Below are 26,999 nucleotides of genomic sequence, written 5' to 3' on the forward strand. Positions count from 1 at the left end.
GTCTGGAGCTGTGGCCTGCATACTGCAAGTGTTCCACTGGATTCCCGTGGCCAGAGCACACTGCACTGTGGGAACTGTGGTCTCCAGCTCAGTGATGGCTGCAGACAGCTGAGAGCCCAAAGGCTCCATCCCGTATTGTAATAAAAGGTTCCCACTTTCTGCATTACTGATCCCAAACCGCTGCACATCCCACGAGCCCTCCGGCAGTGCTTGGGACTGTTGCTGTAGAATACTGTGGCATTGTTGTACAGGGTGAGCTGTACTTTGACACACTGTGCCTCGCAGGCACTAAAATATCATTGTCTCCTCATCAGCCCTTCCTTGGGAAGGCGAACAGAGCTAACTTCAGGTTCCAAGTCACAGGCACCACACAATTCCACAGAAACGGCTGCCCAGTTAGTTGCATTGTCAGTATAAGGGAGTTGTTTGGCCCATTGTAAGTAACAGGTATATTCAATACTATTAAAATATATCCCCAAATAAACCCCTAATAATAACGCCTAGCTCTTATATAGCGCTTCATATCAGCAGATCTCAAAGCACTTTACAAAGGAGGTCAGTAGCCCTGTTTTACAGATGGGGAAACAGACACAGTGGGAGGGAGTGACTCGCCCAAGACTATGAGCAGACCAGTGGTAGAGACTGGATTTAAACCCAGGTTTCCCAAGCCCTAGTCCAATGTTTTAGCTTCTAGGCCACACATGGATTTTTCTTAACCTCATGCATATTCATACCATTAGAAATCTGGATATCCTTTTCTTGTTTTCATTGAGTCCTTAGAATCAGAGAACTGTAGGGCTGAAAGGGACCTTGAGAAGTCAAGTGCAGCCCCTGTGCTGAGGCAGGACCAAATAAACCTAGACCGTCCCTGACAGGTGTTTGTCCAGCCTGTTCTTAAACCACCAATGGCAAGGATTCCACAACTTCTCTTGGAAGCCTCTTCCTTTAACTACACTTACAGTTAGAAAGTTTTTCTTACTATACCAGAGAGCCAGCTGGATACATTTCATTCTGCCTGGAATGTCATTCATTCCCCCCTGCTGTACCTATTCCCAAATCAGACACTAATGGACTCAGAAATTAATAACCACTATATTTAGCACAAACAAAATATTTAGTCACACAGTGTGCTGTCCACCTACAGTCTTCACCATTGCTAAGGGTCATCAAGTTACACATCTGGGCTGGGTTTGGCTGGAAGATTTATATAGTGCCCATTGCTGCCATGGAGGGTTAAACGTAGTCATGCTGGTTTGGGGACTTGCTCAAAATTAGTAAGTTTGCCAAAGTCAATCGCTTTGGATAGAATATGGATTGACTTCAATCCTCCTCCTCCTCCATTGAAGCTTTGAGGCAGACCAGTCCTGGGCCTTTTAAAGGGAAAGTTCCATTCACTTTTTGACTAGTTTTGTAAGTTTCTGCAGCACATAAAGCACTAAAACAGGGTCCAATTCCTCAAAGTGTGGTGAGCTCCTCCAGAAGCAGATGGAAGTTGGGTGCACTCAGATGGTGAAGGTTGATCACTACTTCCTGTTTGCCCCAAACCAGGAAGTGTTTGTGAGAGAGACAGAATTTCCAGGCTGAAGAGATTCTTCAAAGCATCCAAACCTTTTAATGCTCACTATTCCCTAATAATCTGCTACACTATTTGTTACCCTAATAGGTGAAATGCCACATGTAAAAAAGCCAAAAATGGCTGAGAACTTAAAAACTGGATAGTAACAAACCACCAATCCTCATTATCATTCCACCTGGCGATATTCTAAACAAGAGGAGCTCTCAGCCATGCTTGTAGCTGTTTCCATCAGTTCACGCTGACTTCACAGACATTCTAGGCTTCAGCAGGACAATGCTGGAATCTTATTATATAGATTGACAGACCTGGACAGACCTGTCGTGCTAGATCTGTCAATCTACATAAGAAATGGCAAAAAAAAAAAAAAAAAGACAGGCCTTGCACCAAAGCTTACAATCAAGAAGAGCTTTCCATCCTACCCTGACACACATCAGAGCTCTGGCCCAAACACTTTACCCACCCATCACCACACTTCCCCCCAGGCACACCTGGGCTGTTAGCTTCCAGCAGCACTGGGGAAATGTGAATATCTGCCTCACTAAGAGCTTGAGACACATCTGAAGCCTGCATCCCACACCCTGCTTTGTATTACTGCTCAGTTAAACTACAGATGGGCCTCTGAGGTTTCATATCTCAATACTCCTTTCACCTCAGAGCTTTCCAGGACTTTGTTGAGTTTAGCTTATGTTGGGCTATTTCTTACACCGAGTTTTAGAAGCAGATATTCACACAGGATCCAAGGGACCTTGTAAAGAGGCACCATCCTCAGATGCCCCAAGAACCTCAGAGATTCTGTCTGTTGAATGGCAGCTTTGTGTGATTTATTCACATTCCCATCCCCAGGACTATCCCAAGCAGCAATATGCTATACTACACTTCTCTACCTTTATTCCCACAGGGCCAGCATGTTAACAGCAGTCACCACATAGACTCCTCTCCTCTGGTAATGCCATCCTCTGTCCTTCTTACACCTTGCTGCTGGTGGACTAATTGGCTCATCCAGCCTGATAAGCCAATTAGCTTGCACATCCCCAATCAGCCTTCTCCAGGTGAGTGGACTGATGGCTAAGTGTTCAGAGTCCTGGCTTATTTGCTATCTCCCAGCACCCTGTCACAGGTCAGAAACCAAACCCTAGCTCTAACCTGCCATTCCCAGCTCCATAGCTTTCTGATGGGATGATCCAACCGCCCAGCTCTGAGCACGTCAATGCATGAGGATTTAAAATCCCCATGTAAACCTGAACTAACCCAATTATTGGCATGTTTGGATTCATCCTAGAACAGGGGGAGAGTTAAGCTATGAATTTGGCTGAGCCCAAAGCCAGAGCTGAGGGATTAATTGGGAGCTACTTTCTCTCAATTAATTTCTATACAAGACGAGGGCTGGGACATATCTCTGCATCACACACTTCAGTAGGAGCAAGCAGAGCTTTCCTGGTGCTGCCCAGATGTGGCATCCTGGGCTTTAAAATGTGCCTGACAAAACACCTTGCAGTGAGGGCCATAAGAGGGAGTGGGGAGGGATCATTTTTCCTGGTTCTTTTGCTCTAACCTCAGTTTCTTGAGTCAACATTTCTGAGGATGGTAGGCGATAGCCAAGCAGCCAAATAACACAAGGCTTTAACGGGCATGAAAGTCAATTTGAATCTAAAAAACGGAGGTCCCTGATAATTGTAGGGTGGGGGGACACTCGGGAGAAACCAAGGCAGTTTGTTTTAAACTGTAACATTAAAAAGTGAAATAAAATAATTTTTTTAAACAGATGAAACCAAATATAAACCCTTTGAATAGTAGAGACAGACCCATAGGGACCTTGCATCTCCCTCCATGACCTTGAGTCGCTGTGGGGGTGGATTTGGGGGGGCTCTCAGGCATGATTGAGGGAGGCAGGTCCCGGACAGCCAAAACAGTGTAGCATCTTTTGGCTTACTGTGTATTGACTCCACATGGAGTGGGGGACGGGAGGGAGGAGAAATGCTACAAAAATTCAAAGTCAAGGACACTCCTCTGGGTCTCTAGGGACTCCTAGAGCCCAGCCCTGCTGGATCTGAGCTGTAATAATGACACTTTGTCCTTCACCAGTCCCTTCAGGCTGAGAATCTCCAAACACTTTACAAACATTAATGACCTGTGAGGTGGGTCCGGATTATTCCCATTTCACAGCTGGGAAAACCAAGGCACAGATAGGGTGAGTGATCATTCATGATCTGGAGGATGGCGTGGACTGCACCTTTAGCAAGTTTGCAGATGACACTAAACTGGGAGGAGTGGTAGATACGCTAGAGGGTAGAGATAGATACAGAGGGACCTAGACAAATTAGAGGATTGGGCCAAAAGAAATCTGATGAGGTTCAACAAGGACAAAGTCCTGCACTTAGGATGGAAGAATCCCATGCACTGCTACAGACTAGGGACCGAATGGCTAGGCAGCAGTTCTGCAGAAAAGGACCTGGGGGTTACAGTGGACGGGAAGCTGGATATAAGTCGACAGTGTGCCCTTGTTGCCAAGAAGGCTAATGGCATTTTGGGCTGTATAAGTAGGGGCATTGCCAGCAGATCAAGGGATGTGATCCTTCCCCTCTATTCAACATTGGTGAGGCCTCATCTGGAATACTGTGTCCAGTTTTGGGCCCCACACTACAAGAAGGATGTGGAAAAATTGGAAAGAGTCCAGCAGAGGGCAACAAAAATGATTAGGGGATTGGAGCACATGACTTATGAGGAGAGGCTGAGGGAACTAGGATTGTTTAGTCTGCAGAAGAGAAGAATGAGGGGGGATTTGATAGCTGTTTTCAACTACCTGAAAGGAGGTTTCAAAGAAGATGGATCTAGACTGTTCTAACTGGTAGCAGATGACAAAACAAGGAGTAATGGTCTCAAGTTGCAGTTGGGGAGGTCTAGATTGGATATTAGGAAACACTATTTCACTAGGAGGGTGGTGAAGCACTGGAATGGGTTACCTAGGGAGGTGGTGGAATCTCCTTCCTTAGAGGTTTTTAAGGTCAGGCTTGACAAAGCCCTGGCTGGGATGATTTAGCTGGGGATTGATCCTGCTTTGAGCAGGGGGTTGGACTAGATAACCTCCTGAGGTCCCTTCCAACACTGATATTCTATGATTTGCCCAAGGTCACCCAGCTAGACAGTGGCAGAGCCAGGCACAGAAATTTGCAACACTCCTGTTCTTTTTCTAAAATGCCCAAGTCCCTGAGTTTATTTATTTCTCATTTTCATATTTGCTGAGCCAAGCAATAGAGTTCTTAATGGCCAGTGGAGCTCTCGGAGTCCACCGCTGAATTTGGTTAGCAGACACTCCTCCACAACCAGTATCATGGCTCAGCATTCTCATCGCATCACCTATCAGTACCCTGCACAGTCCAGGGAAGCTAATGATCCTCCTTCAAAAAAAATTCCACAAGCTCCTACTTGAAGAATCCCGGTATCACCACTTCTGGTAACATTAAGAATGTGCAATCCTGCGGTTTCCATGCCATTGGGCCTGTACTTCGAGCCTTACAACTCAACAGTGAGGGTTTATCGACAGCCAAGTGACATTTAATCAGATTAAGCCCCTGAATCAAACTCAGGAGGAGTTTCCAGTATCAAATGAAGTAAAAATCTTAAATGAATCCACACGTTCCATAGAACCTCTATGGATAGTAATTTCATGCTCTAATAAGAATATAACAGTAGGGATCTATTATCGACCACCTGACCAGGACAGTGATAGTGACAATGAAATGCTAAGGGAGATTAGAGAGGCTATCAAAATAAAGAACTCAATAATAGTGGGGGATTTCAATTATCCCCATATTGACTGGGTACATGTCACCTCAGGATGAAATGCAGAGACAAAATTTCTTGATACTTTAAAAAGTGACAAAGAGTCCTGTGGCACCTTATAGACTAACAGACGTATTGGAGCATAAGCTTTTGTGGGTTGTCTGACGAAGTGGGTATTCACCCACGAAAGCTTATGCTCCAATACGTATGTTAGTCTATAAGGTGCCACAGGACTCTTTGTCACTTTTTACAGATCCAGACTAACACAGCTACCCCTCTGATACTTGATACTTTAAATTACTGCTTCTTGGAGCAGCTGGTACAGGAACCCACAAGGGGAGAGGCAATTCTTGATTTAGTTCTGAGTGGAGCGCAGGATCTTGTCCAAGAGGTAACTATAAAAGAACCGCTTGGAAATAGTGACCATAATATAATAACATTTAACATTCTTGTGGTGGGAAGAACATCTCAACAGCCCAACACTCTGGCATTTAATTTCAGAAAGGGGAACTATGCAAAAATGAGGAGGTTAGTTAAACAGAAATTAAAAGGTACAGTGATGAGAATGAAATCCCTGCAAGCTGCATGGACACTTTTCAAAGACACCATAATAGAGGCCCAACTTAAATGTATACCCCAAATTAAGAAACACAGTAAAAGAACTAAAAAAGAGCCACTGTGGCTTAACAACCATGTAAAAGAAGCAGTGAGAGATAAAAAGGCATCTTTTAAAAAGTGGAAGTCAATTCCTAGTGAGGTAAATAGAAAGGAGCATAAACACTGCCAAATTAAGTGTAAAAATGTAATAAGAAAAGCCAAAGAGGAGTTTGAAGAACGGCTAGCCAAAAACTCCAAAGGTAATAACAAAATGTTTTTTAAGTACATCAGAAGCAGGAAGCCTGCTAAACAACCAGTGGGGCCCCTTGATGATCGAGATACAAAAGGAGCACTTAAAGACGATAAAGTCGTTGTGGAGAAACTAAATGGATTCTTTGCTTGAGTCTTCACAGCTGAGGATGTTAGGGAGATTCCCAAACCTGAGCCGTCCTTTGTAGATGACAAATCTGAGGAACTGTCACAGATTGAAGTGTCACTAGAGGAGGTTTTGGAATTAATTGATAAACGTAACATTAACAAGTCACCGGGACCAGATGGCTTTCACCCAAGAGTTCTGAAAGAACTCAAATGTGAAATTGCGGAACTATTAACTATGGTTTGTAACCTGTCCTTTAAATCAGCTTCTGTACCCAATGACTGGAAGATAGCTAATGTAATGCCAATGTTTCAAAAGGGCTCTAGAGGTGATCCCGGCAATTACAGACCAGTAAGTCTAACATCAGTACTGGGCAAATTAGTTGAAACAATAAGAATAAAATTGTCAGACACATAGAAGAACATAAATTGTTGGGCAAAAGTCAACATGGTTTCTGTAAAGGGAAATCATGTCTTACTAATCTATTAGAGTTCTTTGAAAGGGTCAACAAACATGTGGACAAGGGGGATCCAGTGGACATAGTGCACTTAGATTTCCAGAAAGCCTTTGACAAGGTCCCTCACCAAAGGTTCTTACATAAATTAAGTTGTCATGGGATAAGAGGGAAGATCCTTTCATGGATTGAGAACTGGTTAAAAGACAGGGAGGGAACAAAGGGTAGGAATAAATGGTAAATTTTCAGAATGGAGAGGGGTAACTAGTAGTGTTCCCCAAGGGTCAGTCCTCGGACCAATCCTATTCAACTTATTCATAAATGATCTGGAGAAAGGGGTAAACAGTGAGGTGGCACAGTTTGCAGACGATACTAAACTGCTCAAGATAGTTAAGACCAAAGCAGACTGTGAAGAACTTCAAAAAGATCTCACAAAACTTAGTGATTGGACAACAAAATGGCAAATGAAATTTAATGTGGCTAAATGTAAAGTAATGCACGTTGGGAAAAATAAGCCCAACTATACATACAATATGATGGGGGCTAATTTAGCTACAACTAATCAGGAAAGAGATCTTGGAGTCATCATGGATAGTTCTCTGAAGACATCCACTCAGTGTGCACAAGCAGTCAAAAAAGCAAACAGGATGTTAGAAATCATTAAAAAGGGGATAGAGAATAAGACGGAGAATATATTATTGCCCTTATATAAATCCATGGTACGCCCACATCTTGAATACTGCGTACAGATGTGATCTCCTCAACTCAAAAAAGATATACTGGCACTAGAAAAGGTTTGGAGAAGGGCAACCAAAATGATTAGGGGTTTGGAACGGGTCCCATATGAGGAGAGATTAAAGAGGCTAGGACTTTTCAGCTTGGAAAAGAGGAGACTAAGGGGAGATATGATAGAGGTATATAAAATCATGAGTGATGTGGAGAAAGTAGATAAGGAAAAGTTATTTACTTGTTCTCATAATATAAGAACTTGGGGCCACCAAATGAAATTAATGGGCAGCAGTTTTAAAACAAATAAAAGGAAGTTCTTCTTCTTCTTCTTCTTCTTCTTCACGCAGCGCACAGTCAACTTGTGGAACTCCTTGCCTGAGGAGGTTGTGAAGGCTAGAACTATAACAGGGTTTAAAAGAGAACTGGATAAATTCATGGAGGTTAAGTCCATTAATGGCTATTAGCCAAGATGGGTAAGGAATGGTGTCCCTAGCCTCTGTTTGTCAGAGGGTGGAGATGGATGGCAGGAGAGAGATCACTCGATCATTGCCTGTTAGGTCCACTCCCTCTGGGGCACCTGGCATTGGCCACTGTCGGTAGACAGGATACTGGGCTAGATGGACCTTTGGTCTGACCCAGTACGGCCGTTCTTATGTTCTTAAGTATTAAACCCTTGTTTTCATAGGGCAGGTAAGAGAACTCAAGCATTAGTGTACTGATCACATGAAATATTTCAAGTCCCCAAGTTGTATCCTGAGATGATGGTTGTGACTAAAGATTGCTACCATTTGACAACTGTTTTCTGGCTCTGTGCCATGAGTCTAGCCCCACTCAGTCCATGCCAAACACAACACCATCACAACTGGATTAGTTGAGCTTCTTGCTCACAGTCTCTACAGGCTGGCCAAGGACTGAACGGAGATTGGTCCAAGAGGGGATTCCCCGCGGGGCAAGTTTGGGGCCCCGTTGCAAAGGTGCTGCCCAGCACACTCCCTCCTGGCCAGAAGTGATATCGCAGCACCTCTGCCCCATTTCCCCAGGCTCTGGTCAGAGTGCCTTGACCCTCTAGCCCGGCCTCCTTTCAGAGTCCTACCTTTCTGAGGCCTCAGAGTCCACTTAAAGTCTGATATAAAATAGCAACACAACCAAGTCTTCAGCCCAGCCAGGCTCAGGTGGTGACCTCTGCCTTGCAGGCCCGCCCCAGTTGCTATAAAATGTCCTAATGCCAGCCCCATCCATGGGCATCCATCTCCCCACCCAAGATCTCACGCAGTCTGAAGTGCCTGGTCAGTACCCATACTGAGCCAGGCTCCTTGCCACCCTAAAGCAGCTCATGGCCCAGCCAGGACAGCCTCCAATTGTTGGGCTTCCCACTTTTAAACTCCCTTCTCAAGCTTCCCAGACAGCCCAGGTGTAGCAGGGCATGGTGCATGAGCCTCAAGCCACTGGTTAACCCTTTCCCGACATGGGTGGGGTTTGTACACCCCATCAGAGGCCCATTGCCTATCCCTGTGGCACTGAGCCACTATATGCAGGGGAAAAGCAATGGTGGATATTGTGTGGTACCTAGCCCCTCCCACAGTTTGATGTGCAGGTGCATGGGGATAGAGTCTGTGCAGACCTCACCTCTTCCATGACTTCCCCTGGATCACACCACACAGACCCCCCCACCCAGTCCAGACCAACCCACGGCTCCATTTCCTGCCCTGGTCCCTTTTGTCTGGAGTAAGACGAGCCAGGGTTGCTCATTGCACATTCCCTCTGGGGCTTGCCCTGATGAGACTGATGGAGTCTCCACCTCCTGGAAATCCGCTTACACCTGGTAATAATGTTTCTGGATCCGATCCCGCCACTGTCCCCCTTCACAGCTCATCCCCTTTCAGTAACTAGAGCTGGGACAGCAGAAATCCCAGGGCTGCCTCACACAAATTACAGCTGCGATCACAGGCTTTCCTCTCCCCTCCCACCCCACCAGGGCTCCATGGCAGGCCAGCAGGGCTGGCCATCCCCAGAGACTCTGGCAGTGCTTTCTCCCAAGAGCAGGTGGAGGTCTGGTCAATGGATCTGACAGCAGCTCTGCAGCTCTCTTTGGGTCCCGCTGTCAAGCTCACCCCAGTCACTAGGCAGGACACACTAGTCCAGCTTCCTAGCCCCACGGTGGCTGAGGCAGTCAAATGACAGGGAATGCAGCCTCTTAACATGCTGTGTGTTTCAGCCCCATCACTTGCAAACTGGAGCAGAAAAGCACTGGAGGATATGCTGTAAGGCGCTATCCATGAGCCCGATTCTCCCCCCACAGGGCACCAGTAACTGCCATTGCTTCCTCTCTTGCTGTGGGGATGGGGAAGGTGGGTGGGGGGGAGATGAACTAGAGAGAATCTAAAAGGTATTTTCCAACTGTAATTTCTGTGGGCCTGATCCTGCGCTGCTTATTCATGCAAAATGCCCATTGAGGTCAGTGGGAGCTTGGCATGAGTAAGGCCCTGCGATTTGTGAACTCTCAGGGACCCTCCTCTTCTCTCTGATGAAACCCCTTCCCATGCTGTTCTAGACCTGCAGCCATCACTGCTGGTCATTCAGGCATAGCTCCACAGAGGGACTTTGGCGTTGCTTGTAGGTGTCCTGCTGCCCCCATGGAATCGGCAGTTCCAAGATGGGCACCCCAGTTCCCCAAGCTCGCACCCAAGCAAGGGATTCACAGAAGTCAGCATGCCAAGCAGGGAGCCATCTCAGCTAGCCCAGGGGGTCCGGCACCTAACTGCAGGACAGAGGGAAGCACCTGCCTCTACTTGGGGATCACAACGACCAACCTTCTCCTGGAGCTAGCACCCAAACCCAGAGAGAGACAGCTCCTCCCTCATTATAGCCAAGAGTCTGGTGGGCAGGGCCGCAGGGCACTCCTGGTTTTCAATCCCTACTTCTCCTGATCTGGAGCAGAGAGATGAGCCCAGTTCTCCTTATGCCAGGAAAGCACCCCAGCCACCGGACTCTTGGCTATTCCACTGTGGTACTGGGGGCAGAGGCTCTCTCTTAATCTCTCCTGCTGAAGCAGCTCCACTTTGTAGAAATAATTAAATACTCATTTGAGCAGGGACTGGACCTTCGGTCTCGCACAGCCTATCTGAGTACCCTGACCACTGGGCTAGAGAGGGGTGGGGGGGGGATAATACAAAAATCCTCCTCTGGCCACCCGCCCTGTCTTGTGTGTGTGATTGTCCCGCTCAGTGCACATGTCCCCACTCAGTCAGGCCCCACAGGCGAGCTAGGAAGGGGAACGCCTGGTTTGGGAATGCACCAGGGCTCAGGTATGAGCTGGGGGGCCGAGCTGCTCGAATGTAACAGAAACATAGGCCCCTGCAGAGCAAGACAGCAGCTGAATGGGGATTTTGAGGATCTCACTGGCACCTCAGTGTTGGACTTGTGATCTAGCCCTCGGCAACTAAGCCTCAGCCACACGCAGTCAGGGAGTGAACCTCCCCCAGGTGCTGCTTAGAGCTCACCTCTCATCCTAACAGAGCTAATTCCATTTGGAGAGGAAATCAAATTGTTTCCTCCTAATGCCCTGCAAATAAGATCATCTGCTGGGCTATTTCCCAGTTTCAGCCTGGCCAAAGACGAGTGTAGTTCCAGACAGAATGCCCTCATGCACCCCCTGCTCCAGAGGCAGGGCCGGGCTGGGCCATCTTCCCTCTGAGTTCACTCACTCCCACTGCCCAAGTGGGACTGGATCAGACAAGACAAACTTCCTCTCTCCTTCCACTCCTCCAGGGTTACCAAAGTGGGCCACTTTGTCCTCCATGTTTCCAGAAAAATCTCAGGCCCTGCAGCAAAGCATTCAGAGCTTATTGCAAAGGCTGCCGAGACCCCTGGCCAAACAGAGCTGGTGAGACTCATGTCCTGGGGCTAACCCTTAGTTGAAGAGTGTTTTGCACTTGGGAAATGCCTTTCACACAAGGATCTCAAAGCATTTTACAGATGGGGAAACTGAAGCACAATAAGACTGAGTTACGCTCACACAGTGAGTCAGAGAGTGAAATAAACCCCAGCACTTCTGACTGCTCTAACCACCCAAAGCCAGGAATAGAACCCAGGAGTCCTGACCCCCAAGCTATTGCTCTAAGCCTGGCTGACATTGTCTCCCCAGTGTATTTCTTCTGTAAAACTGGGTTTCAGTTTAATTCCAAACTGTTGCAGGTGAAGGAACCTTCCAGCTACACCCCCACTCCCTCGCCCTGATGTCACATGAGCTCTAGGCTCGGGTCTCCTGATGGCTCCAGCCTGGCTGCCAAGGTACTTTGCTTTATTCCAGACAGCAGCATCCGCCAGCAGCTCCCAGTGATCGGGGCAGGGGGCAGGACACTCCTCAGCAGCTTCTCGCTAAGGCCTGACTCTCAGATGTGCTGAGCAAGTGCAGCTCCCGTTGGCTTCTGTTGGGGTTGTGATACGCAGCACTCCTGCAAACCAGCGGCGTGCGCAGCACATTTCATTCGGGTGTGCACCCAGGGAATTTGTTTTTTAAAGGAGAACATTTATTGAACACTCAATCATAAACGACATTATTTAGACAACATCTATATTACGCAATTCGACGCTTATTGCATAATATAACAATCCATACTTTAAAACTAAAAGAGCGATTAAATTAAAACGCAAAGCCACTTTTTTTTTGAGACACCCTGTATGCATGCCTATGCTGCAGACCGAGCTGGGACGGCCTGTGAGCCACGTCTAACCAGGCTGTTTCTGTGGCTTTAAGAAAAATGCTAGCTCATGTTCAGCTGGTCTGTGTTAAAACAGGAGCATCCCGGGGCTCTGGGGAGCGCAGAAGATGCTTTCAGTGTATTACAGTTAAAGGGCCAGCACTTCCCACTTTGATGCTACCAGCGAATGGGCACCCTGATACTCTTGCAGTGCCCAGGAGGTTTGGCGGGCATTCATGTCTTTTCAAGCCTAAGCTGACCAATGATGGCAGGCGGGGGAGGAGAGTGTCTGGGGAGTCTCTAAGGTGCCACAAGTACTCCTGTTCTTATTGTAAAGGGTGTGGGATCCACCACAGTCTCCCCATGAGATCTGGATCTGTCACATAGGGCGATTCCTAGGGCAGACCAGTGTCACCATCTTCTGCCATAGGGGATCTGAGCTTGAGCCTTGACTCCACAAGGCCTAGGGAGTTGGGAGCCCGGTGGGGGCAGAGGAAATGCCACCTTATTCTCAAGCAACCACTTTTTGAGATAATGCTCAGAGAGACATGGACAGACTGCAGAGGAAGCATCGCTATCGGGGAGAGGGGGGGCGCTGCTTTGACAAGGAGAGGGGCAATCAGGGCAGGGGCTACCAGAACATGGCCTCCAACATCTGGCAAAAAGACACCAGGAGACTGAGGGTCTGCTTGGTTTGTTTCACTACAGAGCACTTGCAGAGATGTGTGGGTACAGGGAATGAGGGTTAGGGAAGGGGATGGCTGCTAGGTCCTGCTTGCACAGTGCATCAAAACCCTGAAGCCTCATGACACTCTGAATGCATACGAGCAATGTTCATCAACTTCAACAGCAGCGGGCCTGGATGCTGAGGTGGCATAACCAGGCCTCTGGCTAGCAGGGACTTGTGCATCTGTTTCACTTCTGACTTTCAAACGTAGTTTGGTTTTGTCGTGGTGCAAGCTCTTTAAGGAGGCAGTGAGCCCTGCTGGCTCATTGCACATAGTTAACCTATAGAACCCTTGTCACCTGTTGCTCGCAAAGCACTTGATGATTCTTATTTCACAAATGAGGAAATTGAGGCACAGGAAGAGGGAGTGACACACGTAAGATCAAAGTGTGAGTTAATGGCAGAAGCAGGAATAGAAGCCAGGTCCCCTGACTCCCAGGCCATTATGTGGCCTCCTTTCTCTGTTAAGAGCCAATTGTGACTAGAAAAGGGAAGTTACTGCCTCGCCGGTCACGTGGATGATGGCATGTCTACCTGGACTGCCGCAGCAGTTCAGCATCAGATGGTGATGTAAGCGGGGGTCACTCCTGCTCTGAGCTACTGGTTGCTCAAGTAAGAGAAGCTTGACTCTTAGGGAGAAGAGGAAGAAAATAGCTACAGAGCCAAGTTGCCCACTAGAGTAGCCAGACCCCTTCATGCTGTGATTTCCTCAGCTCTCAGCAATGAAGCAGGTTCTAGCCAGGTGAGTAGTTTGAGAGGAGACTTCTTGGACCCCAGCTGTGAGGGAAGTTGTACTTTGGGATTTGGTGCTCTTCTCTCTGTATCAGTAAACCAGTGTCCCAGGTAGGGGAGAGAGAAAACCAAGTCCCCGCCCATTGCTGATCTGCAAATAATCTGCAAGAGTCTGGGTGCTAACTGCAGCATCTTGGCCAAGTCATTTAATTCTGCCTCCCTCTTGTGGCTTCGATCAGGCATTACATACTTTTGCTGTGTGTGTGTTGAATGGGTTGTTACCTTGCTGTTTCACTTGCCAAGGAGCTGCAGGTCAGTGTCAGAGGAGGCAGAGTGCCTTTAGAAGTGATGGGCAAACTCCTTTTGACTAGGAAATGTCAAGTTGGGAACATCATACCAGGAATTTTACTGGAGTTGCTAGGAAAACGTAAAATTCCTAGGGCCAAATTCTCCTGCAGCACCATTGAAATCAAATCGATTTGCTCCTTGCCTCTGAAAATCAGGCCACTTATTTAACCACCTAAATTAGGTTGTAGCACCTAACTTTAGCAATCCAGGTTTGAAAATGTTGGCTGCAACATTTCTGTGCCTCAGTTCCCCCGTCTGTGAAATGGGGCTAATCCTGAACAGTAAAGCAAGTGCAGCGCAGCTACCCCGGGCAGCGGAGGGGTGAATCGGGGTTAATTAGCTCATTGAAAGACAAACAGATGAGCCATGCAGGGCTCGGAATGGCTCAGGGAGCTGGTAAAGGAAGACTGGCACTTGTAGAGATTGAAAGATGCCACCAGCCGATGGAAATGAGCTGTAGACAATGTCCCCCGTTGTTGGCTGTCTCAGCAGTGAGGCTGGTTCTGCCAGCTGAGATCCACTCTTTCCCCATATGGGCCAGGGTTGAGGCACATTTGTGGCTAGCGGGGTATACCTGTTCCATAGGCAGAGCTCCCCCCCTCCCTCCCCAGCAGTGACAGTCTTAGGAGTAAAATCCCATTCCCAGCTCCCCCCTTATTTAAAGAAACTCCCTCCCCATGCAGCACGAGGGAAAGGAACCAACCCCCCCCCGCCCCCCAAGCTCACCTTCAGTTGCTTTCCTCGGGGCCCCTCCTACCCCAGTGTGCCAATGATGCTGCCCTGTGGCCACAGCCCGGCTGGGCGAGCTCCCAAGTATCCCCCCACCCACGTAGTGATCTCTCCCTCCTAGGGAGTAGCACGGGGAAAAGACTGGAGGGACCCGGCCACAGCCCTTTAAACAGCAGTGGCTTCAACACCCCCACTCCCAGCACAGAGGGATGGTGTCTGTATGTGCAGCCCGGTGCTGGGGCGGGTGGATGGGTTAGAAATGCAGAGAGAGGTCGCTTCGGGGTGCCCACCCGGGGGCTTCACCCTCCCAAACGCTCCTGAGGAGGCTCCCCCCCCCGCCCCAGGCCAGGGCATGCCGGCAAGCACACACCTCGCTCCTCCCTGCGCAGATCGGACCGGCAGCACCTGGGAAATGGGAGAGAAATAACCCCTGGTTCAGGCCATGCCTGTGTCATTCTCGAGACCTGGGGCGTCCTCTGAGCGTCTCTGCTGTTTCTGCAGCAGCCCCTCCTTCCCCCAGCGGGGCCGGGCTGCGGCAGCTCCAGATGGCTCATGGGTGAGTCGAGTTTGCAAGTCATCAGCCTGTGCTGCTCCCGTGCCTACAGGAAAACGGGCCCTGTGCAGCAGTGATCGCCGTCAGGGAAGTGTCTCTCCTGTCCCCACTCTCCCTCCGCAGGGCTCGAGCTCGAGGAAGTTAAAATGAGGCTCCTGGGTTTCTTTCCAAGCGTTTGCCAGTGAGCTGGAGGCCAGAGCTTAGCTGGCGGGGGCAGGCTAGGGAGCCAGCCACAGAGAAGAGCGCAGGACTGGGAAGAGCTCCTAGCACAGCTTGAGCAGCAGCAAACCCGGCGGGGTGACCCCTGCAGAGCGCCGGGGATGGAGCGGAGAGCGGCCGCCCTCCCATCACCTGGGCCCTTTGAGCGGTCGCGTCTCCAAGCCCCCGCCCTGCCCCGCTCACCCCAGCGCAAAGGGAATCTAGTTGGTCAAGAGGAGAGAGGCCTTGCTCTTGGGGGGCGGGGGGGTTGCCCACCCCAGCTCCCCAAGGAGGAAAGGGCGGTGGGCGGGGGTCTTTCTAACTCCCGATCTTCTCTGCTCCAGGGGCTCGCCTGCTCCTTTGGGGGCACGGTGGGGAATCCCTCTGGTGGGAAGGGGTCAGGGCTGTTCTAACTCCGGATCCTTTTGGGGCTCTGGCCTCCCCCCCTACACCTGGCACTTGGCTCTTGCCTTTGCGCCCCCCCCCCCCAACGGGCGGCGCAGCCGGCGAGGGGGGCGAGGGAGGAGGAGACGCCCCCTCCCTGCCCGGCTCGCTGTCTGTAAGGAGGGGACGTGTGCGCAGCCCTATATAAGCGGCGGCTCCCCTCGCCTGCCGCAGTGTCCCGGCCCGCCTCGCCCGCACCATGCTGAGCTACAGCGTGGACGCGCTCTTCGGGGCCAGCCCGCTCCGCAAGGAGAGCGCCCGGAGCGGCTCCCGCTCGCTGGCCTCCAGCGGCTTCCACTCGCAGTCCTGGTCCCGCGGCTCCACCGCCGCCTCCCCGCTCCGGCGCAGCGCGGGCGGGTACAGCCAGCTGGGCTCGTCGGCCGAGAGCCTGGAGTCGCTGAACGGCGAGCTGCGCGGCCGCTCCGAGAAGGAGGTGCTGCAGGCGCTCAACGAGCGCTTCGCCGGCTACATCGACAAGGTGCGGCAGCTGGAGGGGCGCAACCGGCAGCTGGAGGGCGAGGCGGCGGCGCTGCGGCAGCAGCAGGCCGGGCGCTCGGCGCTGGGCGAACTCTACGAGCGGGAAATCGGCGAGATGCGGGGCGCCGTGGTGCGGCTGGGCAGCGAGAAGGGGCAGCTGCAGCTGGAGCTGGAGCGGCTGGAGGAGGACATCCAGCACCTCCGGCAGCGGCTGGACGACGAAGCCCGGCAGCGGGAGGAGGCCGAGGCGGCCGCCCGCGCCCTGGGCCGCTACACGGAGGAGTCGAGCCTGGCCAAGGGCGAGCTGGAGAAGAAGGCGCAGGCGCTGCAGGACGAGGCGCTCTTCCTCCGCCGCATCCACGAGGAGGAGGTGAGCGACCTGCTGCTGCAGATCCAGGCCAGCCAGGCCTCGCTCGAGTTCCGCGACACCGCCAAGCCCGACGTCACCTCGGCCCTCAAGGAGATCCGAGCCCAGCTGGAGGGGCACGCGGTGCAGCACACGCTGCAGTCCGAGGAGTGGTTCCGAGGTGAGGGGAGGGGTCTCCTCAGTGCAGGGGGCTGCGGAGACCCCATTGCGCCGCGGACAGGGGAGGGGGTTACGGTATCCCCTGTCTCCATAGCCGGCAGGGAGGAGGGGGCTGGGGAGACCCCTTCGCGCTGCGGGGAGGGGAGAGGGTACGTTATGGGAGGAGGCTGGGGAGACCCCTTTGCGCTGCGGGGAGGAGTGGGGGTTACGGTGCTTCCAACCCCTATAGCTGTCCAGGAAGGAGGAATGGGGGGACCAGGCAGCTAGTGGGGAGCGGCATCCCCATTGCTCTGCAGGGCTGGGGGTGCTGCGGAACCTCGCCTCGATAGTTTGCAGAGACTGGGGCGCCCCATTCCCCGCAGCAGAGCGCGGAGAGGCCGTGTGTGTGTGTGTGTGTGGGGGGGGGGGGGTGTTTCTCCCTGGGCCGGGAGGGCCGCGCACGAGATGGGAGCAGCCGGCGCCGCAGTCTGTGCTGAGTCAGGACCGTTCTGCAGCGAGCTCAGCCCGAAGTCAGAGCCGCCCGGAACTGCCTGGTCTGCCCGGCTTGTCCCGCGGGGCCTGGCTGGAGGAAGTGCTGGAGGCCTCCCGCGGCCCCGCCCCAGGGATGCTGCGAACAGCGAAGCCGGCTGCTTGGGCTCCGAAATGTGGCGAGGAGTCAGCGATGGCACCGCACCCCGGTGGGTCCTGGAGCCATCTAGTCCCGTCCACCCCCACACCCCGCTGCGGAGCCTTCTTGACTCGTCGCTGGCCTGTTCCCCAGGCCCAGCTACCCAGAGACCAGCTCTGCCGTGTGCGGACCCCCCATTTCACACACTCTAGTCTCCCGGGGGGTGCGGCAGGGGGCCGAGGGACCTGGGGATCAGGCCAGAACAACCCGAACTCCTCCAGGGTGAGTCAATGCCCGTAAAGCGGCAACCCGGCAAGGCTAAGACACACCCCGCGCCTTGGGACGGGCTGGACAGGAGCTGCGCAATCAGGCGCCCAGCACTGGCCGTGCGGACCTGGGGCGCTGCAGCTGCTGACCTGCCTGGCTCCCAGTGCGCCCCACGCCCCGGTCGCTCTGCACTGAGGAGAGGGGGTTACGCGCTCGTGTCGCTCCCTGGGCGGAGCGCTGCTTGGGGCCAATGCAGGAACCGGCCCTTGGCGGGCAGGGGCGAGCGGGGTGCCAAGGCCCCGTACACCCTGTGCCAGGGCTATCCGGGTGGCGTTGTGCCCTTGGGGCTCCCAAAGCCAGTCCCTGGTTCGTTAGGTTGCTCCCTGTCCCGGGGCTGCCTGCCTGGATGCGCCCCGCTGGTTAGATCACCCCGGGTCTGGGGCAGCCGGACTTCTGGCGGCTGCGGATCCGAGCTGCGCCTCCAGCCTTCCTGGAGAGAGTCAGTGGAAAGCGCCGCTGGGCGGGCACGGCGCGGAGCAGCACCTTGGACAGCGCCTCAGCCGGCGGCGGGTCCGGCCAGGGCCCCGGTGTCCCGGCCCGGGCGTGCGCCCGACTCCCTGTCTGGGCTGCAGGGCCGCGCTGCGGGGAGAGCAGACATCTTGGGGAGCCTCGGCCCTGGGGCTACTGCTTCCCGCCGCCAGCCAGCCAGCTCCGGCTGAGGCGGGATGGGGCAGCCCTGACGCTGCCCCCGGGCTCAGTAACGCAGCGCTGCCCGGCCCGGGAGAGGAGCAGCGGCAGGCCCCCTGCTCGGGACCCCCTGCCCGGGACCCGCCCCCCTGCGGTCCGGCTCCGCAGCCTGGGTTGGGCTCGGTGCCGGTGCCCAGGAACTAGCCGCAATGTGGTCCGAGCTCTGCCTGGGCTGGAACATCGCCCAGACTCTCCTGGCCCTTCTGGTCAGTCTCCTGCAGCCCTGGCACCGCCTCGCTCTCTCTGGAGGGGATGCAGCGCCGGCCCCGGGCTCCCGAGACGGGCCCGCCAGGCTCCCAGCCGCGCAGATACTCACAACCCCTAGCAGCTGCCTCGCACTGCGCAAACCCCGGCTAGGCGCAGGCGGGGCTTGGCTACGTACAGCCCGGTGCGCAGCGCGGTACAGCCACGCGCCCGGCCCCGGGCCTGCAGTCTGAGCCGACCAAGCCAGACGAGGGACGGTGGGGGTGAAAGTTGCCCGAGCAGACAGCGGCGCTGTATGGCTGCCGGGATCCCTCCGCAGCAGAGCCCCAGGCCCCTTCACATCAGCCTGTCTGCTCCTGTAGCGCGCAGCGGATGGCAGAGCCCTGGGAGCCTGACTTCAGCCGGCTGCCAGGGCAGGATACGAGCCTCGCTGTCCCTTCCCAGCTCTGGGCGTGGCCGTGTACATGGGGGCGGGGGGTGTTCATGGGGGTGTGGGATTCTGCTACCCGACTCTGGAGCCCCTGTATCACGATCATCTTCTCTTCCCACCAGAGGTGCAGCTTCCTTCAGACCCCTGCCACTCCTGGGTGCCAGGAGATTACAACAGACTGACCTGACCTCCCCCAGCCCTCTTGCCCAGAGTAGGAGGAGCCTTCTGCAGCCCTCCTAGCCTTTGCCAGGCAGCAGCCCCCTGGAGTCTCAGACGCAGCTGCCCTGTCATGGCTGCCCATGACCCCACTATTCAGCCCGCTAGCTCACACTGGTGGGGCGGATCTGCCAGCCAGAGTGCAAACCCTTTACTTCCTGATGCTATTAGGGAGGGGTTGCATCTGGGGAACATCCTTCTTGGAAGATCCTTGTAATGAAGAGGACCCACCAGCTACCTGGAACAGCAGAAAACTGCCCCTGAAAGCATGCTGTGTCATTGCAGCATTTTTCTTCTGTGACAGCCTGAGATTGCACGTCAGCTGAGGGTGACTCTTCTGCAGAAGAGAAGAATGAGGGGGGATTTGATAGCAGCCTTCAACCACCTGAAGGGGGGTTCCAAAGAGGATGGAGCTCGGCTGTTCTCAGTGGTGGCAGATGACATAAGAAGTAATGGTCTCAAGTTGCAGTGGGGGAGGTCTAGGTTGGATATTAGGAAAAACTATTTCACTAGGAGGGTGGTGAAGCACTGGAATGCGTTACCTAGGGAGGTGGTGGAATCTCCTTCCTTAGAGGTTTTTAAGGTCAGGCTTGACAAAGCCCTGGCTGGGATGATTTAGTTGGGGATTGGTCCTGCTTTGAGCAGGGGGTTGGACTAGATGACCTCCTGAGGTCCCTTCCAACCCTGAGATTCTATGATTCTATGACTTGTGCTGGCTTTCCTCACCTGTTTTGCAACATTGTGGTGCAGGGTAAGATGGAAAAGTTTCCAAGAAGAATATTAATAAGGCTAATCCAGTTCTGAGATCTTCAGCCCTGCGATTCCTCTCAGGAAGGTTCTCCATGGCCTTTTGGTTAATTTCAAGTACAATAGTCATTTAACATGTGAAGGAGAAGGACTATAGCTTGTGCTTTCAGGGAGTTGGATTTTCTGATCAAACTGGTCTCGACAGTGGGGCTCTTGCAGCTTTCTAAAGCAATCAGTTTTGTGACAATGTTGCAAGAGAAAGGAGTGGATTGAATGTTAGGCTTGCATTGGTAGGGTGACAATCCCAGGCTGGCCTGAGGGCCCTCCCTTTGTGCAGGGCTGGCCCAAGCCCTCTCTGCCTCCCACTAGCATGGGGTTGGGCTGAGATCCCTCTCCCCCCGGGGCTGCCCCAGCCCCCTTCCCTCCCTGCCACACCCCTGCATGCGGGGCTGCCCAAGCCCTCCCTGACTCCAGCCTGCACGGGCCCGGCTTCAGGTCCCCCTCCTTACTGGTGCCTGGAGCTGACCCGAGCTCCCTGCTGCCTATCTGAGACCCCACCCTCCCTTCTGCGCAGGGGGCTGGCCCTCTGAACCCACCCTCCTGCCACCTGCCTGAGCATGGGGCTGCTCGAGGCCCCCCTCTTTCCCCTACATGTGGGGCAGGCTGGCTGGCATGAGCTACTCTTCCTAGCCCTCCCTTCAGCACTGGTCTGGCATTGCCACTTGCCCCCTTGCATGTTCCTCCATGCTCCGCTAGTGGTCCCACCCCACTTTTTTGACAAAGCTGATGATCAGTTGGCAAAAGCAAACTGGACAAATGCCCAGTTTTGTCAAAAAGTTGGGACAGCGGGGACGGGGTATAAAAAAGGGACTGTCTTGACCAAAATGGGACACATGGTCCTATGCATTGGAGAATTTCCTTCCATCGTGGGTAACTGTCTTCTGACAGCCTTAGCTTCTCCTAGTCTTACACGGACAAGGACCCAGCTCTTTGCAATGAAAAGAAGCATTGCACAAACTAAATTAGTGCTGGGTATGTGAGCAAATGCAGGGCTGCAGGAGGTTTCTGTAGGATACCTCCTCCCTCTGAGAACCTCAGCTGGGAGGGAGGTGGGACTGAATGGCTGGCACTCTGACACTACAGGGAAGGGTGCCGTAGAAGAACATAGGATTTATCTAATGAAGGAGGAGATTCTCTCTCTTCTTTCCTCTCTCCAGATCTCTCTTTCCATCTACCACTGCAGTGAGGCTGGACAAGTTGTCAGAAGCTGCCAAGGTGAACACGGATGCAATCCGCTCTGCTCAGGAGGAGATTTCAGAATACCGCCGGCAGCTCCAGTCCAAGGTCACCGAATTTGAAGCCCTCAAGGGGACCAAGGAATCCTTAGAGAGGCAGAGAGCGGACATAGAAGACCGTCATCATGCTAATGTCTTGTCCTATCAGGTAACATGCAGCGGAGGACACCACCCAGCTGCTGGTGGCCCATGCCAGACAAGGCCTGTATAACCCTCTCCCCAGAAGTGCAGGGGTGGGAAGTGGCACAGCCAAAGTAGTAGGCATGGCAGCCTAGCTGTAGGAAGGTGGAATTACTTCCAGGCTTTGAGCAGAGTCACCCACACTGGGTAGACTCCAACCCCCCCCCCGCTTTCCTGGGACTTGACTTGATTGGTACGTCAAACACCACCAACCTGTACACTTCAGCCGAAGCTTCTCCCAGGCTTGGCTGTTTCTAGGATTTCCCCTGCAGAACATTCTCTGTCCCAGTCTCTGCCTCCTTCTGCCTCAGAGAGACACTCCAGCCCCTCTTAGGTTTTGACCAGTCTGATCTACCCCCAGAGCGACTGATCAAACAATCCCTCTGCATCCCTAAACAGGATTTACGCACCTGATGGTGGAATGGCTCAAGGAAGGAGCCCTGAATCACCAGCTGTGTCCTAGAATATGCCCTGTCATTGCACTCACTAAGAATGAGAACAGGCTTGCTTTCGGGGCTCGGGGAATTTAGGACCATGCTGAGATCTACTGGGGATAATGGCACCTCAAGTTATCACCAAAGGGGAACTGCTTCTCTGTGAGAGGTGGGGAGACTCAGTCACCACTCGCTGGTGGGATGGGATATGACTCCTGATGTTTTCATTAGACTATCACAAGCCAAATCCAATACAGCAGCTCCTCACCACGTGGGGGAGATGGGGTGGATAGTTCTCTCTGAGTTGTGCGGCTGTGCAGCAGGCTATGAAGGGCCATGCAGGCACACAGCCACAGGGGCCTGGAGAGGAGAGAGGTAGGGGGTGGGAGGGGAGCAAGTTGGGGCATGCAGGGCTGCCGCAGGGAGAGGCGGGGGGAGTCCTCTCTCCCTGCTGCAGCCTGAACCCCAAACACCTCATCCCCGGCCCCACCCCAGAGCCCGCACCCTCAGCCAGAGTCCTCACTCCCCTGCACCCCAACCCTCTGCCCCAGCCCTGAGCCCCCTCCTGCACTTGGAACCCTTCGGCCCCACCCTGCCACACATCATCTCCTTATTGGTGCACATAACACAATTCATTCTGCACATGGATATAAACAATTAGAGGGAACAGTCCCTGGCTAATCTGAAGACAACTCTGACCTAGCAAAGACGTGACTATCTGAGTGCAGGGGTTACCCAGGCGAGAATGAGCCCAGTGAATTGCTCATCCACATCTAGCTAGCACTGCAGTATGGAAGGCAGTGAGAGATGAGTACTGGACGCCAGGGTGTCCCCAGGTGCACAGTGGCAGCTCAGTCACTGCTTTGCTTGTGACAAGTGGAAATCGGGAACTGGGGCAGTCCAGCCTGGACCGCAGCCCTAACTGTGTTTCTGCCCCAGGAAACCATCCAGCAGCTGGACACCGAGCTGAGGAACACCAAGTGGGAGATGGCAGCCCAGCTCCGCGAGTACCAGGACCTGCTGAATGTCAAGATGGCCCTGGATATAGAAATTGCTGCTTACAGGTACAGAGCCACGAGCAGGGGTAAAGGTGAGCTCATGGAGGCAGCTCTCAGCAAGTTCCTTAGAACTATCCAAAGCTAAGCACCCAAAATAGACACCCGCCCTGGGGGCTTGTCACTAATCAGTATCATCACCCCCACTTCCTTTCAGAGGCCACCCTAAGTCATTGAACAGCCTCTCCTGAGCAGTTCTGCCAAGCCACCACCCTCATCTCGCTGGGACTATCGCCACTGGAGCTGGAACTCCCAGCTCCGGAAGACAGACATGTGCGAGCTTTGCTTGAACTAGCACTCGAAAAAGAGCAGGGAGGCTATGGTGTTGCAGGTGGCAGGACAGGCTTGCTGCTGGGCTCTCCGATGGGGTTGCATTTGGATGACTAGCTCAAGCCCCTGCCTGTGCCGCTGCATCCATTCTGCTGTTTTAACTGGCTAGCACGAGCACAGCTAGTAGATATGATGTCTACCCGAACTGGGAATTACATCTCCCAGCTGCAGTGTAGAATAGACTTGAGTACGCAGATGGCCCTGCCCTAGGGCAGGAGGGGAACCAATAGCTTAAGCAACAAGCTGCTCAGGCCCCAGGTTGTGCCTGGCTCCTTGGCCTATCCCCAGCTACAGCACGCACACGGAGGCAAGGGGATGAAATCTTACAGCAGGCTTGTATGGACAGCTGGTCGCCCCAGCCCCCCTGGGGAAAATACTGTGAACAGCAAAATACGCCCCCCTCCAAGGAGCTGGAGGGGTGAATGTCAAACAGAAACCAGGCCCCCAAGGGAGTCCTTAGGGCCTGGTGCAAAACCCATTGCGCTGACCTGAAAGACTCCCATTGAATTCAGTGGGCTTGGGTCAGACCCAAGTGTTCACAAAAGCAAAATTAAGATTTACCAGTAACATTGTCAGAGCTGCAAAGTGGACTCTGACATCCTTCCTGTCTCTCTCACCCTCCACAGAAAGCTGTTGGAAGGAGAGGAATGTCGCATCGGGTTTGGACTTGGACCTTTCCCCTTCCCTGAGACACCCCCTAAACCCCCCAGCATTTCCACCCACATGAAGGTGAAACGTGAGGAGAAAGTCAAAGTGGTGAAGTCCGATAAGGAAACGGTGATTGTGGAGAAGCAGACAGAAGAAATCCAGGTGACTGAAGAGGTAACGGAGGAAGAGGAGGCCGAGAAGAAAGAGGAAGCTGGAGAGGAGGGTGAGGAAGAAGCTGAAGCAAAGGAGGAAGAGAAGGAAGAACCTGAGGAAGAAGTGGAAGGTGAAGAAGAAAAGCCCAAGTCCCCAGAAAAGGAGGAGGCAAAGTCTCCAAAGAAGGCCAGGTCCCCAATGAAGGAGGAAGCCAAGTCCCCAGAAGCCAAATCTCCAGAGAAGCCTGCATCCCCCACCAAAGAGGAAGCCAAGTCTCCAGAGAAGGTCAAGCCCCCTGTGAAGGGTGAGGCCAAGCCTCCAGAGAAAGAAGCAACCCCCAAAAAGGAATTGGTCAAATCACCCCAAAAAGAAACCAAGGTGCCTGTAAAAGAAGAGATGCCGAAAGAGAAAGAGGAGAAAGCCCCAGCCAAACCAAAAGTGGAGGAGAAGGAAGACAGCAAGAAAGAGGGGCCGAAAAAGGAAATCCCAGCGAAGGAGACTCACAAACCTGAGCCTAAGCTAGAAGAGAAGAAAGAGGAGGAGAAGCCCAAAGAAGATGACAAGAAAAAAGCTGCCAAGCCTGAGCCCCCTGCCCCCGAGGAGAAGAAAAAGGAAGCTGTAAAGGCTGAAGGGAAAGAGGTGAAGGAGAAGGAGCCTGCCAAAGCAGCACCAAAACCCAAAGAAGAGAAGACAGAGGAGGAAGCTGCTAAGCAGAAGCCTGAGCCTAAACCTCAGGAAAAGGAAGCCAAGGCCAAGGAGCCCAGCAAACCAGCAGAGAAATCGAAGGCTGAAGAAAAGAAGGAAGAACCTAAAAAGGAGAAGGCTGAGCCCAAAACGGACCAAGAGGAGAAACCCAAAGCTGAGGCTAAACCCAAAGAAGAGTCAAAGGCTGCCAAGACAGAACCCAGCAAAGACACCAAGGAGATCCCCAAGGCAGAGGCACCCAAAGACACGCCAAAGGCTACCAGGCCCAAGGCAGAGAAAGTGGAGAAGTCCTCCAGCACAGACCCAAAAGAAGGCAAACCCACAGAGAAAGCTGCTGCTGCCGACAACAAAGGCGAGAAGTGAAGAGCGGAGGCTGGGATGTGCGAGGAGATGGGCCACCAAAGAGAACTCGGAGGCTCTCCCTGCCAGGTGGTCAGTTATATTTTTGTTTTCACAAGAAGAGATTTTGCTTAGATGGTGGGTGCCCTCCCGCCTCCGAGCTGGAGCTCACGTTAGCAATATGTTTATGTGAAAGAAATCAAAACCCAGTACCCGAGCCTCCACCAATGATGTTATGTTATGATAGCTTCAATAGCAGAATGTGATACACGCAGAATGCCACATTTAAACACTTGAATTATAAAAAAACCCTGCCCCTTTTCCAAATAAGTGCATTTATTTACTATATGTGCAATAGATGGACAAATGCAATAAAGAATGTAACAGTTAGAGCTCTGTTACGCTGCGGAGAAGTACAGTAAGGTAGGAAACTCAGAGTTGTAAATGCCTTTTCATTTTACAAATGGAAACTATTGAAATCCTCCTTTTGTAGACGGCACTATCTGTGGTTGACTTAAAGGGAAGCAGGATAGACACTAGTTGCAGAAACACACAAAGAAATAAGAAGTGCACTATACAAACTCAAGTCCACTTTCAATTGCTTCTGTGCAATAAGAAATAAAATGCTTACAGACTAACTACTCTCTGTCTCCTCTCTGCCAGTTCCTTCCCTGGGACAACAGGACCACAGTTCACCACTGTAGAAAGGATTTGATACAAACAGCAGGAGTTCCCATTCAATCACCCTTAGACATTGGTCCTTATGACAGGACTTGGGCCCAGATGCTCAAAGGAATTTAGGCTCCTAACTTCCATTGGAATCAATGGGAGTTAGGCACCTAACTACCTGTGAGAATCTAGGCCTTGGTCACTAAAGAAGGAAGTTCTGCTGTTGAATTAAAGGCTGACCATGAAAAATAGATGGGATAGATCTATTCCCTTCCACAATGTGGTCCACCGCTCTTAAGCATTCACCAGTAGTATTAGCAATGGTTTGGGGGTCTGCGGCTCTGGCAAGCCCCCCTTTAAAGTGTGGGAAGCCCAACTTGCATAGATGTGGAGAGGGGGAGAGGTAAGGGATTCAATCTGTGCCCCAGCCACTGGCACTGGAGAAGGTGCCCCGGCAAGGAAGCCAGCTGTGTGAGGGGAGTGCCTGCAGGAGCCTATACAGCTCCACAAACCATGGGTTCAAGGCTGCCACCAGGAGAGAGGAAACTAGCTGAAGAGGTTCAGATGAACAAAAGGACAAGCCCGAAACGCTGCTTGTGGGATGAGGCTGCCTGTGTGCAGAACTTGGAGATATGGCATGTTCATGCATAACCACAGCATGGGCAGGGGCTTCTGTGGCAACAGGGATGTGTTCCAGCATCAAGGAGAGAGAGGGATTTTTAATAGTGAGAATCCCAGGGGTCTCCGGGGACTGGTTTATTACAACATAAGCACAGTCCCACACTGCAATGCAGAGCTGGCTGCCTGGCCCTTGTTCTTCCCTGCCCAGAGGAGATATGGGCACCAGGACATGGGAGACCAGAACCGAGAGAGGGACCAGCAAAGGCCAGGATGTGGGATAAACTCAGGAAATGCTCTAGTGTCCTGCCTATGTGTGCAGGGGTGGGAATCCCGTGCCACCTGCCTCACACTGCACAGGCCAGCATGGAGCTGATCAGAGAGAAGCTGGTGCTGCTGTTTTTGCAGA

General features: G+C 52.7%; 1 protein-coding gene across 2 annotated transcripts; it reads left to right on the forward strand.

The window, feature by feature from the left end:
- The first annotated feature begins 16,121 nt into the window (after positions 1–16,121).
- Positions 16,122–25,944, forward strand: NEFH (neurofilament heavy). Of its 2 annotated transcripts, XM_034791419.1 has the most exons (5): positions 16,122–16,947; positions 21,408–21,607; positions 23,013–23,137; positions 24,085–24,481; positions 24,524–25,944. In XM_034791419.1, exons 1-5 carry the CDS (start codon positions 16,143–16,145, stop codon positions 25,325–25,327), a joined length of 2,331 nt encoding a protein of 776 aa, XP_034647310.1. In that variant the 5' UTR covers positions 16,122–16,142; the 3' UTR covers positions 25,328–25,944. The 2 variants fall into 2 exon arrangements, with proteins under 2 accessions (XP_034647310.1, XP_034647309.1); XM_034791418.1 differs by having other exon boundaries at positions 24,085–25,944.
- Positions 25,945–26,999: the final 1,055 nt, after the last annotated feature.

This window comes from Trachemys scripta, chromosome 15 (assembly GCF_013100865.1).
Source record: "Trachemys scripta elegans isolate TJP31775 chromosome 15, CAS_Tse_1.0, whole genome shotgun sequence".
Classification (NCBI taxonomy): domain Eukaryota; kingdom Metazoa; phylum Chordata; order Testudines; family Emydidae; genus Trachemys; species Trachemys scripta.